Source organism: Dendrobates tinctorius, unplaced genomic scaffold (assembly GCF_039654945.1).
Source record: "Dendrobates tinctorius isolate UK_male_01 unplaced genomic scaffold, ASM3965494v1 ptg000064l, whole genome shotgun sequence".
NCBI lineage: Eukaryota > Metazoa > Chordata > Amphibia > Anura > Dendrobatidae > Dendrobates > Dendrobates tinctorius.
This window is the reverse complement of record NW_027361732.1, coordinates 2,702,132-2,722,060: the sequence shown is the minus strand read 5'-3', so window position 1 is coordinate 2,722,060 and position 19,929 is coordinate 2,702,132. Positions and strand designations below refer to the sequence as shown.

At 45.5% G+C, this 19,929-nt stretch overlaps 1 protein-coding gene across 2 annotated transcripts in view; it reads left to right on the top strand.

The window, feature by feature from the left end:
- RB1 (RB transcriptional corepressor 1) overlaps positions 1–19,929 on the top strand; it is a 383,417-nt gene that overhangs the window by 90,358 nt on the left and 273,130 nt on the right. For both annotated transcript variants that reach the window (XM_073580241.1, XM_073580240.1), the window contains exons 8-9: positions 1,659–1,807; positions 8,302–8,379. In XM_073580241.1, coding sequence (XP_073436342.1) covers positions 1,659–1,807; positions 8,302–8,379 — 227 coding nt within the window. The remainder of the gene's footprint in view (positions 1–1,658; positions 1,808–8,301; positions 8,380–19,929) is intronic.

The following is a 19,929-nucleotide window of genomic DNA, read 5'->3' as shown; positions in this document are numbered from 1 at the left end:
TTTGAATTTTTAAAAAAATGAGTGATGGAGTCCTAGATTAATCTCATGTTTCTATTTAGTAGGTTCTGAATATATGCCTATATCATGCTACTGATCTCCTAAGTATTGTTTTCTTTCCTGTGCAGACAGGTTGTTTTGCATTTGTATCTCCCTTGAATAGTGATTTTATGTAAAGTTTTTATCTTTTTGAATGTAATAAAATCTATTTATTTTACTTGGCACAAGCTTCCTTATATTTTGTATGATATTTGTTCATTGATGGAAGTGCTTCTATCCTAGGCCTGTAAATAGGTGAACTTCTTTCCTTTAAATGTGAATTATGCCCTCTTAACATTGCTAGTCTAGTTGTAAAAAGATAATTAGAAAGACCTCTGTACTATCCATTCATATATCTGATAGAGTTCTCTACTAGCTTCTATTTGTGTAAACTATGTTCTTTTCATGAGCATCTGTTCCTCTTTTAAAGAAAACCTGTGTGCAGCATGTATCAGTCTCTGAATAGACTAACAGCCATGCTTGTTTTACTCTGATATGCTGTGGCATTTTAGAGAAGAAAATACTTTTAAAAGCTGCCAGGAACCGAGCCACCCTGTGCCCTAGTTGTACAGGACGCCCACTGACCGTGACTGACAAGTTTCTTAAAAGAGGGCCCAATACTGACCTACACTTGTGCAACACCTTTGTTAACTGTGACCTAATCAGAGTGTGTTCCATTAACAAGCAACCTCTGTTTTCTGGCAGTGAGCCAGTTATTAACCATGCTACACTTATTTTTCCCTAGTCCCATTGTTCTCATTTTATGTTTCAACCTTTCCCACTACATATGATATGCAGTCCTGTGGATCAATATCAAATCAATTGGCTTTGTCTCCATATTGGCATCCAGCTTTCTGCTTCGCTAAATCACTATCACAGCCGCATGGGGAGCACTGTGGAAAGTAGTATTGCTTTAATAACTTCTGTGGTCATTAAAAGGGGTAAAGATAAAATAGGGGATTATGTCAGCTCACCCATAGCGGAGTCCGGAGCTCGGAAAATCCAGCAGTGCCACAGGAAGATCAATCAATAGTCGAAAATAATAAATCCAGCATCGGAAATCCGATGTATAGAAAAGCATCAAATTTATTAGGTAAATTAAAAGTAAGACAATAGCATAGTAGTCACAGCCACGGCTTGGGGAGAAGATAGGCAATCTAAACACCTGCAGTGATTAGATTGCAATGAATGAAGACCTAAGAGTCTGAAACGTGTCGGCCTATCTTCTCCCCAAGCCGGGGCTGTGACTACCATGCTGTTGTCTTATTTTTAATTTGCCTAATAAACTTGATACTTTTATATACTGTACATCGGATTTCCTGAGCTGGATTTACCATTTTTGTCTATTGATTAAAAGGGGTGTCACTAAGAATTTATCCCTCATCTAAGCCATTTTGTTTTGGCAACGCCTTACCACTTTGGTATTATGTGAGAAATGACTAACAACTATGAATGCCTTTTTACTGCCATCTAGCAAACTTTATTACGTACTTTCCTTGCTAATATTTTGGGACATATGACTAATGACTTTCATTAGATTGACAATTTTTATTTCGAATAAACCATTTACCTTTTTCTTATGAAAGTCAGTATGTACTAATCCTGCTGTCACTTCACTGCAGAGAGTGTAGTGAATGGGATATCTGTCAATGGACCAACCCGTGCATCCCGACGTGGTCAGAACAGGAACACCTGGACGTCACAGCAGTCTGAAATGGACACCAGGGTTATAGAAGCTCTTTGTAAGGCAAGCGAATGTCCTGTTGATGAGGTAATAATTTCCTTGTTTTTAGTTTGCTTTTGGTTGAGGAAGTATAAACAGCTTTCACCATTAATAAAAATAGATATAGAGGAGCAAAGTATTGCCTTTCACAGTGGGACATTTCTTTATTACTAGTCTATTACTCTATTTTTTAAAATTGCACCATCTCTGAAAAAAAATATAATGTAACATTTGGGGCTGTAAAAAAAAATCAGACTCACTGTAAATGTTTTCAAAGTATTTCAAATGTTTTCAAAGTATTATAATGCATTGTTTCCTTTTTTTATATCTACTAAATTAAAGCTTTAGTATGATGCTATAGTACATGTTGCAACTTGTACATAAAAAAACACCCATGGGGCGTAGGCGCTTTAAAAAGTTGGGTGATAATTGTAAGTATGAAAATACACACACAGAAGAGGGCCCATGTGCAAGAGCAGTGTATATTCCCTTTGCAGTCCACTATTCATCGTAATATGCCCCTTTATGTTTCTATGACAGATGTTGCTTGCTGCATCAGAGGAGAAAATGGGTTTCCTAACCTCTTGGATCGCTGTGCACAGATTGCACCAATGATATGTCTGATTAGTTAGATGGTTGGAGCTCACCTATAATTTCAGTATTCTCTTAATTATAGGTGAGACTGCTGATCTTCATAGAGTAGTCACTTCCAGCCATATGTAAAAGCCAAATTAATTACAGAAGAAAACAGAGTTCACAGCACACTGTCTTCCAGGGTCCGAAAAACTGGTTCTTACTCGATCCCCCTTGACAGCACCACGAGATAGGGGATACACCCTTCAAGGACAGGGAATGGGTGAACCTCTACAGACATACCTGTCCAATAAGGAGTCATTCCCAGGTCTGGCCGGTTGGTTCAGGCAGCAGGAGTCCCCTGCCTCGGGGGGTTTGGGGTCCCTTGAAGCGCCACAGTGGGTCCAGGGGGGACTGCACGGTAGTGGACTCCGGATAGGAGTACCAGACCTGTAGTGGTCTGTGCCGAAGACAGGTGAGTATGGCCTGGAGCCGGCTGGGGGTGTCTTCAGGCAGTGGCTGCTGCGTGCTCCGATGTCGCGTCCGGGGTGGACCCTAATGACGCTTTCAAAGGCGCCCAGCCTGGTATCAGGTGGGATGTGAGACCAGGACGCGCATGTCCGGACGGAGGGGTTAGTGGATAGGGCCCGGGGAGACGCCTTGGAATCGCGGTCACAGCAGCAGGAGGCACGGCTGGCAGGTTCTTGGGAAGATAGCGCCGGATGATCACGGGAAGAATGTGCTGACCCAGAGTTCCGGGGGTGCCAGGTGGGGTTGTGTCCTATTATTTAAAAGGACACCTGAACAAATCTCTGTACTTCCTGGCCCATGATTCTTTTCCAAAGGAAGATGGAGTCACCAGAGCAGCAGCCTGTTCAGCAGCAGCTCAGTGTGAAGCCTCAAACATCTTGGCATCGACCCCGTAGCAGTGCAGTGCAGGAGGTAGCTGTGTCAGTGACAGACATGATTCTGCGGGGAGGTCCAGTCAGAAGAGTTCAGCAGAGTTGACGATTCATCAGCCTTCAGAGATGGTCCTTTGGCTGAGATGTGTTCTCCTTGTAATCCGGTACCAATTCATTGATTCACACTGGTTAGTGATCTTCATGAAAGGTCACTCCATGTTGTAGTCTTCCCCTTATTTCTCCTGATTTCTGCCAGGGAAAGAAGTGTACAGCAAAATCAAAGCATAAGGTCACTATTAGTTTATGGGCTCATACCCATATGTGAGAAAAAAAAAAGGGACGAGTGTCATGTGATTTCTGTGTGATTTTTAAAAGGAACATCCATATGACATGCGTATGCAATCCGTATGCAATGTGATTTTAACATGAACTTTTACATACAGCAGTTCTCTCTCCTTTACACATCGTTTTAAAACAAAATATTCTTCAAAACACACACACACACACACACACACACACACACACACGCACACACATATTTCTCCTTTGCCTCATTGGGGGACACAGGACTGTGGGTGTATGCTACTGTCGCCAGGAGGCTGACACTAAGTGGAAAAAAGGTTAGCTCCTCCTCCTCCGCCGTATACACCCTCGCCTCGATTGCGGGAGGAAACCAGTTCATGCTTAGTGTCCGCTGGAGGAACACGTCTGTTTTTTTCTATGAAGATGAGACAAGGGCGATGGACCCTATTGAAAGGGTCCGATCTCCCCAAACCAACAACGGGCGAGCACGTGCAGAGTGTCTCCTCCACGTATCCTCTCCCGCGACGTGGGACATGATGCCAGACTTAGCCCTGACCACCCTAAGGAATTGAAACCCTAGGCTGTACAGAGGCACAAGCACAGTCCGTGCGGCCCCCACTGCACCACCAATGCTAAACTGCGGTGATGCAAGGCGGCAGACGGTCCCTCTCCTCATCCCTTGGAGGGAAAGATGGAGCTAGGGTGCCTGCACCGTCCTTTATGCGCCCCCCCCCCCTCCCCTCTAACCTGAGCTGGAGCTGTAGCGTTATGAGGATCACGGAGGAGGGTGGCCTGGGAGGGCTCCTGCAGCAGCGTTCCCCAGGGCTGGCGGTCCTCAGCCTCTCCTCCTGGGTGCCAGAGCGGGGCCCGCCCCCCGTGGCCTGGACGGGCGCCAAAGAAATTTAGCCCCCGGCTTCGGACCGACGCTAGGCTGCAGGCGGAAGAACCGCCCCCCTTCTTCCTGCGGCCCGCCCGCAGCTGAGGCGCGCACTTTTTGAATTGAGCGGCGCTCTGCACTTGCAGGACGTGAGGGGGCACAAGACTGGGGTAAGTGCTACCCCCCAACCCTCCCGAGAGGCCACTCTAGGTGAAAACGATGAGTGCTCTCCCCTAGCGGTCTGCAGCGCTGATGCCTGGCAGATACAGCATGTCCGGAAAAGCTAAGACGCACACGTTTCTATACGCTGCATGCATCTCCTGTCGGTCCGCTTTTCCGCAGGCGTAGAGCAGGTGGTTATGCAAAGCCTGCGATTCCAAACGCGCACAGGAGCCCATTGTACCAAGTCCCCTGGAATGGGCTCTATCTCTGTCGCAGTCTATGGCGTCACTTACGAGAGCAATCGAGTCCCTTCACGCCCCAGATAGGGGCAGGGATAGTGGCTCGCCTGTCTTAGAGGGGTTCTCCACCTCACAGGAGCCTCCGGCCTGCAGGGGCCGCTCTCACTCCAGGCAGATGCGGGGGGAAACGAACCCACACTGCGTCTCCCGGTCCATCCGGTGCCTCGGCATCCGTGAGTTCTGCTTCTCGCTCTCCTTCACCAGTAGTCGATATGAGCAAAGCTCAGATTATGACTCGAACGAACCCCTTGACCTATATACTCCGGGTTACCAGGAAACAGTTGACAGGCTCATTTTTAATAAAATGGTGGTGCCTCTTATAATCCAGGTGTCTTATTGCTTACTGGGGGTGGTGGCTGCGGTGAAGTGGGGTCGCTGTTGGAGGAGGCAGGAGTGGGGTGATACTGTAGGCTGCAGGAAGGGTTGAGAGGATGCTACGATGTGCAGCGCGCTGGGGGCTCGTGCTGCTACCAGGGGGGCTCGTGCTGCTACCAGGGGGGCTCGTGCTGTTACCAGGGGGGCTCGCGCTGTTACCAGGGGGGCTCGCGCTGCTGCCAGGGGGGGCTCATGCTGCTGCCAGGGGGGGCTCATGCTGCTGCCAGGGGGGGCTCATGCTGCTGCCAGGGGGGCTCATGCTGCTGCCAGGGGGGCTCATGCTGCTGCCAGGGGGGCTGTACTGCTGCCAGGGGGGCTTGCGCTGCTGCCAGGGGGGGCTCATGCTGCTACCAGGGGGGGCTCGCGCTGCTGCCAGGGGGGCTGTACTGCTGCCAGGGGGGGCTTGCGCTGCTGCCAGGGGGGCTGTACTGCTGTCAGGGGGGTCTGTGCAGCAGCCCGGGGCTCTGCCCACATTTACCAGGTTTCCGTCGGCGCTGTGGGTGTCTCCGGGTGCCCAGCTGTGTCTCCACGTGCTCAGCGGTGTCTCCGGTTCCAATCCCTGGGCTCTGGCGACATTTTGCGACAGGCCAGAGCCCCGGGGCTCCCTCTCGGTTCCCTCTGTTTTGGCTCCGACAATATGGCGGCCGCCGCCGGGGGGGGCGGCGCATGCGCTGATGGTGATCTCGGAACAGATCTCGAGAGATGAGATCTCAGCGCTGAAATCTCATCTCTCGAGATCTGTTCCGAGATCACCATCAGCGCATGCGCCGCCCCCCCGGCGGCGGCCGCCATATTGCCGGAGCCAAAACAGAGGGAACCGAGAGGGAGCCCCGGGGCTCTGGCGTGTCGCAAAATGTTGCCAGAGCCCCGTGATTGGAACCGGAGACACCGCTGGGCACTCAGAGACACCCACAGCGCTGACGGGCAGCCGGACACCCCTGCGGCCTACACCCAGTAATGTATATCCTCTTTGTAAGACGCACCCCCATTTTCCCCCCAAGTTTGGGGGAAAAAAGTGCGTCTTACAAAGCGGAAAATACGGTATGTAATATACACTACTGTTCAAACGTTTAGGGTCACTTAGAAATTTCCTTATTTTTAAAAGAAAAGCACAGTTTTTTTTCCAATGAAGCTAACATTAAATGATTCAGAAATACGCTATACATTGTTAGTGTGGTAAATGATTATTCTAGCTGCAAACATCTGGTTTGTAATGCAATGTCCGGTGTATAGAGGCCCATTTTCAACAACCATCACTCCAGTGTTGTTATGGTACTTTATATTTGCTGTGTAAGAAGGCTAATGGATGGTTGGAATACCCTTGAAAACCCTTGTGCAAGTATGCTAGCACAGCTGAAAAGTTTGGCTGATTAGAGAAGCTATAAACCTGACCTTACTTTGAGCTGGTTGAGAATCTGGAGCATTACATTTGGTGGTTCCATTAAGCTCTCAAAATGGACAGAAAAAAAGAATTTTCATGTGAAACTAGACAATCTATTCTTGTTCTTAGAAATGAAGGCTATTCCATGTGAGAAATTGCCAAGAAACTGAAGATTTCCTACAACGGTGTGTACTCCCTTCAGAGCAGAGCACAAACAGGCTCTAACCAGAGTAGAAAGAGAAGTGGGAAGCCCCACTGCACAACTGAGCAACAAGACAAGTACATTAACCCAGACACTGCCAATCATCTCTCAGTAGCTGATTTAGTCGTCTCAATCTCAGACACTGCTGAACTGTGATTGAAATTGTCTGGGAGAGCGGGGTAAAAGCGCAGACCTCTAGGGAAGACTCTGAAGAAAAGCCCAATTGGATTGCAAGCAGAAATTTCATATGCTGTGTTACAAAAGTAACATCTGTATATTTCTGCAGAACAATGACAGAATAAGGATCTGTGGGATTTTTATGAAACTTTTTTTTTTTTTTTTGAGGACCACGATTATTGCTACACGTGCACTTCATAGGTATTGGTTTTACCATTTTTTTCATATCATGATCATTTATAGCGTTAGGCTCCGCTAATAAGGACCTTTCATTTGGTCCGGATATAGGCACATTTTTTCATGTTTTTATGAGAAGGATGCAATTGTTGGGCGCTATGCATTTTTCCTTATAACATATTTCTACATAATTGTGACGGCTTTAGGCATTGATTAATATTATACCCTTGCATAATGGGGCACGTTTAATAAAGATATGGCAGTAATAGCCATTTGATATTATGTAAAGATAATATGAATGGTGCTTTTTTTATATGCGGATTCAATAATCTCATTTTTGTGGCATTAGTGTCATGTATAGTCTTTTTAGAGTTGTGTGCACAGCTGGTACTCTATGGTGGAATGTCCCTGCATTTTTGTAAAATCAGTATCCTTTCTTTTATTATTGGTAGTGATATTTGAATAAAGGAAATCATTTTATTCACAATATTTAATTGGTTGCATACAGTATCATTGCCACAACATAGCCCTCCAAAGATTATAATGACCCCCTCATAGCCATCCATATAGAGTAATGGGCCTCCTAGTCCTTCATATTGTATACTGAGCCAATAATCCTCTATATAGTATAATGCACTCCCCTTTTCCTTCATATAGTATAATTAACTCTCCATAGTCCTCCATATAGTATAATGCTCCCCGCATAGTCCTCCATATAGTATAATGGACCCCATATGGCCACCACAGTGTTCTTACTAATTTTAAAAAAACCAAAACATTACTCACCTTTCCAGCTGCTTCGATCTCGGCAGCGAGCGTTCTGATGTGTCGCACATCGTAGTGCAGTGGACAGAATGTAGTGAAGTCATCACGCTTGCTTCGCTGAAAGGTCTGACGCTGAGAAAGAATAATGGAGGAGGAAGAGTCAGCTGACATTCATCACTACTTTCATCTGTATCTGCATCTATACACAGGCCCTTTAGTAGCCGCATTGCCATCCACCATTGGCAGAAATTCACTGTTGCACGAGTCAGAGTATTAAGTGATCTTTCAAAAGTACGGCTAACTTATAACACTGTATAGTACATTAATTCACATTTCCTTATTCCCTTAGGTGAAAAACGTCTATGCCTCTAGCTTTGTTGATTTTCTGGATTCTGCAGGGATTTCCTGTACTGATGGGCTACCAAAGGTATGTTAATAACTGTTTTGTTACTAGTTTCATTGTTGCTTGTTTATGGTTTTAAGCCTGCTAAGATTGTGATAATTATCTGCCTCATCAGTCAAGAGAATTGAAAGCACATTATGTACTTTTATGCGAGCGAACTCATTTTATGCTGTATGTGTTTCCTTTATATTCCCTATTAAACCACTACTCTCTTTGGCTCAAAAATGCGTGTATGATTATAGTCTAAAAGGTGTTTTTCCAACACACATATATAGCATCAGGTCTGACTCCAGGTTTTCGTGGGCCTCGGCTGAAAGAGTCTCAGTCTCACATACCACAATTCATGATGCACAGATACGGCACAGAAATATAGGTATAGTACAATGCCAAAGATTTCATTTACTTCTTACATTACATGGGTGATATCTATTGCAAATTATACAATAGCTCAGAAATCGGTGAATCCTCGCAACACAAAGTGCATGGCCTGGGGGGGTATTCAAAAGTTTGCATTTTAGACCACACAGTATAGTCCTTCATACAGTATTATGGGCACCATATAGTCTTCCATGTTATGGGCACCACATAGTCCTCCATACAGTATTATGGGCATCACATAGTCCCCTATACAGTATGAGACACATATTGCTCCATTAATGACCCCCCATATATTGCTCAATACAGAATAATGGGACCCATATATTGCTCCTTACAGAATAATGGGCCCCATATATTGCTGCATACTGAATAATGGATCCCATAAAATGCTCCATACAGAATAATGGACACCATATAATGCTCCATACAGAATAATGGGCCTCATATAGTGCTCCATACTGAATAGTGGGCCTCATATAGTGTTCCATACAGAATAATGGGCCCCATATAGTGCTCCATACAGAATAATGGGCCCCATACAATGCCTCATACAGAGTAATGAAACTCATTTATTTCTCCAACAGAATAATGGGCCTCATATATTGCTCCATACAGAATAATGGAACACATATAATGCTCTATACAGAATAATGGGTTCCATATAATGGACCCCATATATTTCTACATGCAGAATTATGGACCCCATATATTTCTACATACTCAATAATGGACCCCATTTATTTCTACATACAGAATAATGAGCCGCATTTAATGCTCCATGCAGAATAATGGACCCGATATAATGCTCCATACAGTACAATGGGCCTCATGTAATGCTCCATACAGAATTATGGGTCGCATATAATGCTCCATACAGAATAATGGACCCCATATAATGCTCCATACAGAATAATGGATACCATACAATGCTCCAAACAGAATAGTGGACCCCATATAATGCTTCATACAGAATAACGGACACCATATAGTTCTCCAGAATAATAATAATCTTTATATAGCGCCAACATATTCCGCAGCACTTTACAGTTTAACAGTTTCAAAACACAAGTCATAAGGAAGATCGTTAACAATACAATAATTAAAGCAAAATAAGACTACCCTGCTCGTGAGAGCTTACAATCTACAATGAGGTGGGGGAGATACAAAGTAGAGGTGTGTATTTACAATGGTGTATTTACATTGATGGTCCAGCCATCTTGAGGGAGTGAGGGATAGATGGAGATAGTGAGTGGACTACACACCCACACTTACACATATAAAATGACTTTGATTAGTGAACGTGATAGGCCGCTCTGAACAAATGCGCTTTGAGGGAGCGCCTATAACTGTGCAAATTGTGTAGTCCTATTTTTTTGGGATAGAGCATTCCAGAGGATTGGCGCAGAGCGGGCGAAGTCTTGGAGTCGGGAGTGGGAGGTGCAGATTAGTGCAGAGGTTAGTCGAAACTCGTTTGCAGAGCGCAGCGGTCGGTTAGGCCGATAGACAGAAATGAGGGAGGAGATGTAGGGGGGTGGTGCACTGTGGAGAGCTTTGTGGGTGAGAACAAGTACTTTGAATTGGATCCTGAAATGAATGGGCAGCCAGTTTAACGATCGCCGAAGAGCGGACACGTCCGAGTACCGATTAGCCAGATGGATGACCCTGGCTGTTGCATTAAGTATGGGCTGGAGAGTGGAAAGTCGAGTAACGGGGAGGCCAATTAATAGAGCATTGCAGTAGTCCAGGCGGGAGTGGATCAGTGCAACAGTGAGGGTTTTTGTTGTTTCCATGGTGAGAAAAGGGCGGGTTCTAGAGATGTTCTTTAGGTGTAAGCGGCAAGAGATTGTATATTGGATGTGAAGGAGAGATTGGTGTCAAACATAACACCCAGACAGCGCGCCTGCTGCCGGGGTGTTATTGTGATGCCACCCACGGAGAAGGAAATGTCAGATTTAGGGAGGTTAGTAGACGGCGGGAGCAGAAGTTCAGTTTTTGAGAGGTTAAGTTTCAGATAGAGAGCGGACGTGATGTTGGAGACTGCGGACAGACAGTCACTGGCGTTCTGTAGTACAACGGGGGAAAGGTCGGGGGATGACCTGTATAGTTGTGTGTCATCAGCATAAAGATGGTACTGAAAGCCAAATCTGCTGATGGACTTTCCAATTGGGGCCATGTAGAGAGAAGGGGGCCAAGGACTGAGCACTGAGGCACCCCAACAGCGAGAGGAAGAGGAGATGACGTGGAGCTAGCGAAAAAACACTGAAGGAGCTGTCAGAAAGATAGGAATAGAAGCAGGCGAGCGCGGTGTCCTTAACGCCTAGTGACTGGAGCCTAGAGAGTAGGAGACAGTGGTCAACAGTGTCGAAAGCTGCAGAAAGGTCAAGAAGAATGAGCAGAGAGTGGTCACCATTACATTTTGCTGTCAGAAGGTCATTGGTAACTTTGAGTGCAGTTTCAGTCGAATGTAGGTGGCGGAAGCTGGACTGTGAAGGGTCTAGGAGGGAGTGCATGGAGAGGTATGGGGTAAGGCGGGAGTAGACTAGGTGCTCCAAAAGTTTAGAGATGAAGGGGAGATTGGAGACTGGTCTCTAGTTTGTGCAGGATGGGTCGAGAGCGGGTTTCTTTAGTAATGGAGTAACGATAGTGTTTGAATTAGGATGGGAAAATGCCCGAGGAGAGGGAGAGATTAAAGATTGTAGTTAGGTGAGTTGTGACGACTGAGAGAGACTGGAGGAGATGTGAGGGAATGGGGTCGGTAGTGCATGTAGTCGGACGAGAAAAATTGAGGAGTCTGGAGACTTCTTCTATGATGGGATCAAAGCCAGGGGAAATGCAGGGAGGGATGGAAGTCACAGCACTTGGTGGTTGGGAGTGGATTTCCTGAAGAATATTATCTAATATCTTTATAAAGTGGGAGGCCAGGTCGGGGCTTGTGCTTTTGGCACAAGGTGAGGGAGTGAAGGGTGTCAAAAAGTTTTTTGGGGTTGTTGGCTAGTGAGGAGATCAGGGTGGTGAAGTTGGTCTGTTTGGCGAGCCGAAGGGCAGAGTTATAGGTTCTTAACATAAATTTGAAGTGGATGTGGATGGACTCCATAAAGAATACTGGACCCCATATAATGCTCCATACAGTATAATGGGCCCATATAATAATAAAAAACAACCAACCATAAGACCTATCAACCAGAAAGGACCAGACAGGATATAATTAATCAATAATCTTTATTATATTGGTGGTTTCATATAAAAAACAAAAACAATGTGCACGTTTGGGGACAGTTTTACACAAATTTGTAAAATAATAAAAGTTGGACCCAATTATATATACCATTTCCTAATATGTATTCCTCATATATTAAAAGGTGAAAAAAACTTTGCATAAAAAATATAGGCAAAAAAGTGCATGTGCATGGATTAATTATATACACTGTGTTCCAAATTATTATGCAAAAAGAGTTTAGGAGTGATAAGGTTACAATTTTTTTGTTTGTCATTTAAACTCATTGATGGTGATGTGTGTCAGGGCTCTTTATATCACTGAAAGCAATTGCAGATATCTGTGCAAATTAGTTTGGCAGGTGTGTCCAAATAAAGGCAAGACTACTTAAGAAGGCTGTTCCACATTATTAAGCAGCCTACATTTTTTGCCAAAATGGGAAAGAAAAAGGATGCGTCAGCTGCTGAGAAGCAACAAATTGTGGAGTATTTAGGTCAAGGCATGACTACAATCAATATTGCCAAGACACTTCATCGTGATCATCGCACAATCAAGAAGTATGTAGCTGATTCCCAGCACACATGTGTGCGTGCTGATAAGGAAATATTGAGGACTCTTTCTAACAGGCAATTACGTCAGGTTAAAAGAGCAGCTGCAAAAATGCCTTGTCATAGCAGCAGACAAGTTTTTGAAGCTGCTGGTGCCTCCAACGTCCCCCGAACAACAAGATGCAGGGTCCTTCAGAGGTTTGCAACTGTGCGTAAGCCATCCTGTCGACCACCTCTATCCACTGCACACAAACAGAAACGGCTCCAATGGGCCAAACGATACATGAAGACTGACTTCCAAACTGTTTTGTTCACCGATGAGTGCCGTGCAAAGCTCGATGGTTCAGATGGATGGAGTGGAGGATGGCTGGTTGATGGACACCCCATGAAAACACGGCTAAGGCGCCAACAAGGAGGAGGTGGAGTAATGTTTTGGGCTGGAATCATGGGGAGAGAGATTGTCGGCCCCTTTAGGATCCCTGAAGGGGTGAAGATGAACTCCATAATCTATGTGGAGTTTCTAAAACAGCACTTCATGCCATGGTTCAAGAGGAAGAACCGTGCTTCCCGCAGCAAGATCATTTTCATGCATGATAATGCACCGTCTCATGCTGCAAATAACACATCTGCATCTCTGGCTGCTATGGGAGGACAAACTTATGGTGTGGCCACCATCTTCCCCTGACCTTCACCCCATTGAGAACCTCTGGAGCATCATCAAAAGGAGTGTATGATGGCGGGAGGCAGTTCACATCTAAGCAACAGCTCTGGGAGGGTATTCTGTCCACATGCAAAACAATTGAAGCACAAACCATCCAAAAACTGACAAATTCAATGGACGAGAGAGTTCAGAAGCTTCTTTCGAACAATAGGTCCTATGTGCAAATGTAACATAACCTAGAATAAAGTTTTGACTTGAAAACTGTTTGATTTAATTTTGTAATAAGCTGATAATGCTTATAATTTCACAATTGACCATTTTTTTGTTCAAAATAAAAATAAAAAGGTTGAAAACTCTGCTGTGCATAATAATTTGGAACATGCATTTTGAGTGTTTATTATTTTTAAAAATATACTGTTTTCATAGGCAGTTTGTTCAAAAACATTGCAATTATACTAGAATATTAGATGACTGGAAAATAACAATGACTGCAATTCATATAGGTAATAGAGAAAATATGAGGAAATATTTTTTGCATAATAATTTGGAACACAGTGTATTAATTGAAACAATGCTACGTTAATAAATCGCTGCCATATAAAGTGCAGTGTGCATTATGCAAAGAAACAATCATGTGCTATCATATCATGTGAAAAAAAGCCACAATGACTTTTATATAAGGTGCAATGCAATAGTGGAGGAATGCATAAAATAGATCATGTACCTTTAAGGGTCACCACGTCCCTTTAACGCGCACCCCGACGCGCGTTTCGGAACACTTCCTTCATTGTCATTGTGGCTTTTTTTCACATGATATGATAGCACATGATTGTTTCTTTGCACAATGCACACTGCACTTTATATGGCAGTGATTTATTAACGTACCATTGATTCAATTAATATATAAATTATCCATGCACATGCACTTTTTAGCCTATAATATATTTTTTATGCAACATTTTTTTTCACCTTTTAATGAGGAATACTGTACATATTAGGAAATGGTATATATAATTGGGTCCAACTTTTATTATTTTACAAATTTGTGTAGAACTGTCCCCAAACATGCACATTGTTTTTAATTGGGTTTTATATGAAACCACCAATATAATAAAGATTATTGATTAATTGTATCCTGTCTGGTCCTTTCTGGTTGATAGGTCTTATGGTTGGTTGTTTTATAATTTCCATATCATTGGGTAAATCAATATCTTCACTAGACACTGGTGGTAGTTTATATAATTATTATTATAAATTATTCACTTGATTATCACTATACATAAAGCTATATATATATATATATATATATATATATATATATATATATTACTGCATCTGGTGCTAGTGTTTTTTCCCATATAATAATAATAATCTTTATATAATGCTCCATACAGAATAATGGACCTGATATAATGCTCCATACAGAATGGGCCTCATGTAATGCTTGATACAGAATAGTGGTTCCCATATAATGTTCCATACTGAAGAATAGGCACCATATATATTGCTGCATACAGAATAATGTGCTCAAAATAATGCTGCATACAATATAATGGACTCCATATCCTGCTGAATACTGAATAATGGGCCCTATATAATGGCGCATACAGAATAATGGGCCCCATATAATGCTGCATACAGAATCATGGGCCCCATATATTTCTACACAAAGAATAATGGGCCCACATATAATGCTCCATACAGAATAATGGGCACCATATAATGCCCCATACAGAATAATGGACACCATATATTTCTACATACTTAATAATGGACTATATATTTCAACATACAGAATAATGCGCCATACAGAATAATGGACACCATACAATGCTCCATACAGAATAGAGGACCACATATAATGGTTCATACAGAATAATGGACATCATATAATTCTCCATAAAGAAGAGTGGACCCCATATAATGCTCCATACGGAATAATGGACCCGATATAATTCTCCATACAGAATAATGGGTCTCATATAATGCTCCATACAGAACAGCGAGTCTCATATAATGTTCCATACAGAATGGGCCCCATATAATGTTCCATACAGAATGGATTCCATATGGATTAATAGCAGGGCTGTGGAGTCGGTAAGCCAAACCTGCGACTCCGACTCCACGACTCCAACTCCGACTCCCACACATATTGCTTATATTTAAGTGAAAAATTTATTGTAGTACAATGTGAACCTCAGACATTTAATCATTTTTATGATACAATAATCAAGATATTTAGATAGAACAGAATATATATTGGTGTAATACACGATTTTCATTCTTTTTGGTACAGATACGATATGGATAGACAGATATGGATAAATGGATAGATAGAGCAGATTTCTAATCTGCTTTTGCTATTGAAAACATTATCTATGAGCTCAAAAACCTTTCAGGTGATGCAGTTTTTTAAAAAGATGATCAGCTTTTGCAGCTGATAAACGTATCCTCAAAAAACACAGGAAAAACGCTGTGTGTGAATGTAGCCTTAGATCAGGAATATAACAGCTATTTATAGGACATTTCATAACTTTCCCAAACTCCTATGAAAAAATATTCAGCACATCCTGCATTAAATTACTGTACCCAATTTATTATATATTTTCGGAGTCGGTCCATTTTATACCGACTCCGACTCAACCAAAATGAGCTCCGACTCCGACTCCACTACTCCGATTCCACAGCCCTGATTAATAGGCCCCATATATTGCTGTATACAGAATAATGGACTCCATACAATGCTGCATACAGAATAATGGGCCCCATATAATGCTCCATACAGAATAATGGGCCCATATAATGCTGCATACAGAATAATGGGCCCCATATAATGCTGCATACAGAATGGACCCCATATAATGCTCCATACAGAATAATGGGCTCCATATAATTCTGCATACAGAATAATGTGCTCCATATAATACTGCATACAGAATAATGGGCCCCATATAATACTACATACAGAATAAAATATATATTTTATTGTGGCAAATTACGCCATATTAAAATCAAGTTGCCTGACGCGTTACGAGTGCCTGGTGTGCACTCTTACATAAAACTGGTACAGCCACAATTATATACACCTAAATTAACCAATGAAAAAACACAATCATGAAAAACACATGTGCAAAAGACAGAAAGTGAGAAAGCACTTGAAAGTCAAAATAATGGGTTAAATCGCATGTAGAACAGATCAATGGATGTATAGCAGTTCATTCATGAACAAAAACAAATTAGATCACATATATAACAATTCAATAAATATAAAATGAATCATATTTAAACTTCATACCCAGGGGGAATCTGGTATTGAGTTTCAGAATCCAAAAAACTTCTCGCATGACAGGCATTTTTTGTTTAGCACCTCCACGTGCAGGATTTGACACTTTTCCAAAACAAAAAATCTGAAAAATGTAAAAAATGCATCACTACCATAGTGAAAGTTCAAAAAATGTTTGGCATCAACAGAGTAACAAGCATTTATGCCAGAAACATAAGAGATTAAAAAAAACAAACAAACACACAATCATGGAAAATACATGTGCAAAAGAAAAAAACACCTGAGAGATTAGTGGGTTAAATCGCATATGGACCAAATCAATAAATGTATAGCAGTTTATTCATGAAAAAAATAAATTGGATCACATATAAAACAACTTAATAAATATAAAATAAATCATTTTTGGAGTTCATACCTAGAGGGAATCTGGTATTAAGTTTCAGAATCCAAAAAGCTTCCCGCATAAAAACATTTTTTGTTTGTGACCTCCGTGCGGGATTAACCCCTTAAAGACCTTTGACGCCACATAGGCGTCATGAAAAGTTGTGGCAAAACGACCCATGACGCCTATGCGGCGTCATGAAATGATCTCCCTCCTGCGGGTCGGGTGAGCTGGTTCAATGAAAGTTCACCCAACCCGCTGATACAGGGGGACCTAGACTTGACCTCAGGAGGGGTGGCTTGGCCCCCCCCCCCAACCGGGATGCGATAACTCCCAGTGACCTTTTTGTCACCCCCCTCGCATCAGATTGGAGCTAGCGTCCATGTGACGCTAGCCCTCCAATCAGATGTGGAGGGGCGGAGTAAAATCATGGTTGCCTCGTTCCTCAACTTCATCCCGTCCTTGGAAGCTGAGGAACGAGGTGCCAGACTGCCGCCCTGACCTGCGATCGCCGCTGCCATCGCCGCTGCCACGACTGCCTTCCGGTAGTATACCTCTCTCCGCCGCCTAATTCCAGCCCCTCCCACCTCCGCTCACTCACCCCTGCCCCCTGATCCTCCCCCAGCACCCCCGATCTCCCCCAGCACCCCTGATCATCCACCTGCTGTTACCACTTCTGCCAGCTCCTCAGCTGCCTACTGCCTCCTGTGCCTGAGAGCCCTCTCCTGTGCCCCAGTGATCACCCTCATTAACCCCTGCCCCCCTGATTAACCCCTGCCCCCCTGATTAACCCCTGCCCCCCTGATTAACCCCTGCTGCTGCAGGTTTTTTTATTTCTTTATCTCCTCAGCCACCTCCTGCCCCCCTGGTGCCTGACAGCCCCTCTGCCCCTGGTGATCCCCCAGCACCCTTGATCCTCCCCCAGCACCCTCGATCATCCACCTGCTGTTTCCACATCTGTCAGCTCCTCAGCCGCCTACTGCCTCCTGTGCCTGAGAGCCCCCTCCTGTGCCCCAGTGATCACCCTCATTAACCCCTGCCCCCCCTCTGATTAACCCCTGCCCCCCTCTGATTAACCCCTGCCCCCCTGATTAACCCCTGCTGCTGCAGGTTTTTTTATTTCCTTATCTCCTCAGCCACCTCCTGCCCCCCGGTGCCTGACAGCCCCCCCTCTGCCCCTGGTGATCCCCCAGCACCCCTGATCATCCCCCAGCACCCCTGATCACCCCCTGCACCTCTGATCATCCCCCTGCACCCCTGATCGCCCCCACTGTTGCTGCCGCCGCTGGTTCCATCTCCACCTAATTCTCCTCAGCGCCCTCCTGCGCCTGACAGCTCCTTTCTGCCCCCGGTGACCATCCCCCAGTTCCAGTGATCACCCCCTGCCCCCCTGATCACCCCCGATCACACCCCTGCTGCTGCCGCTGGTTCCATCTCCACTTCCATCTCCTCAGTCCCCTCCTGCCCTGCGCGCGCCTGACAGTCCCCTCCTGCCCCCCGTGCGCCTGACAGTCCCCTCCTGCCCCCATGCGCCTGACAGTCCCCTCCTGCCCCCCGTGCGCCTGACAGTCCCCTCCTGCCCCCCGTGCGCCTGACAGTCCCCTCCTGCCCCCCGTGCGCCTGACAGTCCCCTCCTGCCCCCCGTGCGCCTGACAGTCCCCTCCTGCCCCCCGTGCGCCTGACAGTCCCCTCCTGCCCCCCGTGCGCCTGACAGTCCCCTCCTGCCCCCGTGCGCCTGACAGTCCCCTCCTGCCCCCCGTGCGCCTGACAGTCCCCTCCTGCCCCCCGTGCGCCTGACAGTCCCCTCCTGCCCCCCGTGCGCCTGACAGTCCCCTCCTGCCCCCCGTGCGCCTGACAGTCCCCTCCTGCCCCCCGTGCGCCTGACAGTCCCCTCCTGCCCCCCGTGCGCCTGACAGTCCCCTCCTGCCCCCCGTGCGCCTGACAGTCCCCTCCTGCCCCCCGTGCGCCTGACAGTCCCCTCCTGCCCCCCGTGCGCCTGACAGTCCCCTCCTGCCCCCCGTGCGCCTGACAGTCCCCTCCTGCCCCCCGCGCGCCTGACAGTCCCCTCCTGACAGCCCATTCCTCCAGTAAAAAGTTTCACCAAACACTCGCACATACACACGCACACTATAATAAAGGTTTTTTACACACGCACACACACCACACGCACAATGTCCCGCTTATCCCAGTCCCAATGGGTCTGCTCAGTTGAGGAGGCATATGAAATTATTGCCTCTGATAGAGAGATGACGCCACCTTTCTCTATTCCTCCCACGCTTCCTCTTCCAGCGACACAGACTTGCCACCACCGAGATGTCGCAGGGCGAGAAATCGTCCGGAGCCCGGAGAGGAAGAGTCGGAGGCCTTAGAGGAAGAGTCGGGTATCTTGGAGGAAGTCTCACAGCCAGGTGTGAGTTTCCCCCAACCTAGTGCTAGTCACGCCCAACCTAGCACTAGGTCTCCCTCCTGGACCCCCCGTCCCTGAAAACTTTGCTCCACGGATTCCTGATTATGTTCCCCAATCAGGAATCCAGTTTGAGACTGCCAACTTCAGGGAAATAGGATTTGGTCCACCCTCTGCTTGATAAAGGTTACCATCTGTACGTTGATAACTTTTATACAAGCATCACACTATTTCAATCCCTCTCTGCCAGAGCTACCGTCGCTTGCGGTACCATGCGCAGAAACCAGAGGGGTCTCCCTTTGCCGCTAATTGAGCAGCCTCTCCGAAAGGTTGAGACTCGAGCCCAATGTAGCGGCAACATGCTTGTGGTCAAGTTCAAAGACAAAAGAGATGTCTTTGTCTTGACCACAATCCATGGTCCCGGCACCACGGCCACCACCATTCGAGGTACCCCAGCACCGGTCCACAAACTGGACTGTGTCCTGGCGTACAACCATCACATGGGGGGAGTTGATCTTTCTGATCAAGTCCTCCAGCCCTATAGTGCCATGCAGAAGGCGAAGGTGTGGTACAAAAAACTGGCTGTGTACCTCGTACAAATGGCACTGTATAATGCGTGCTTGCTATCACGATGTGCAGGCCAGGACCACTCCTTCCTTGATTTCTAGGAGGCGGTAATAGAGGCCATGATTTTTGGAGAGGAG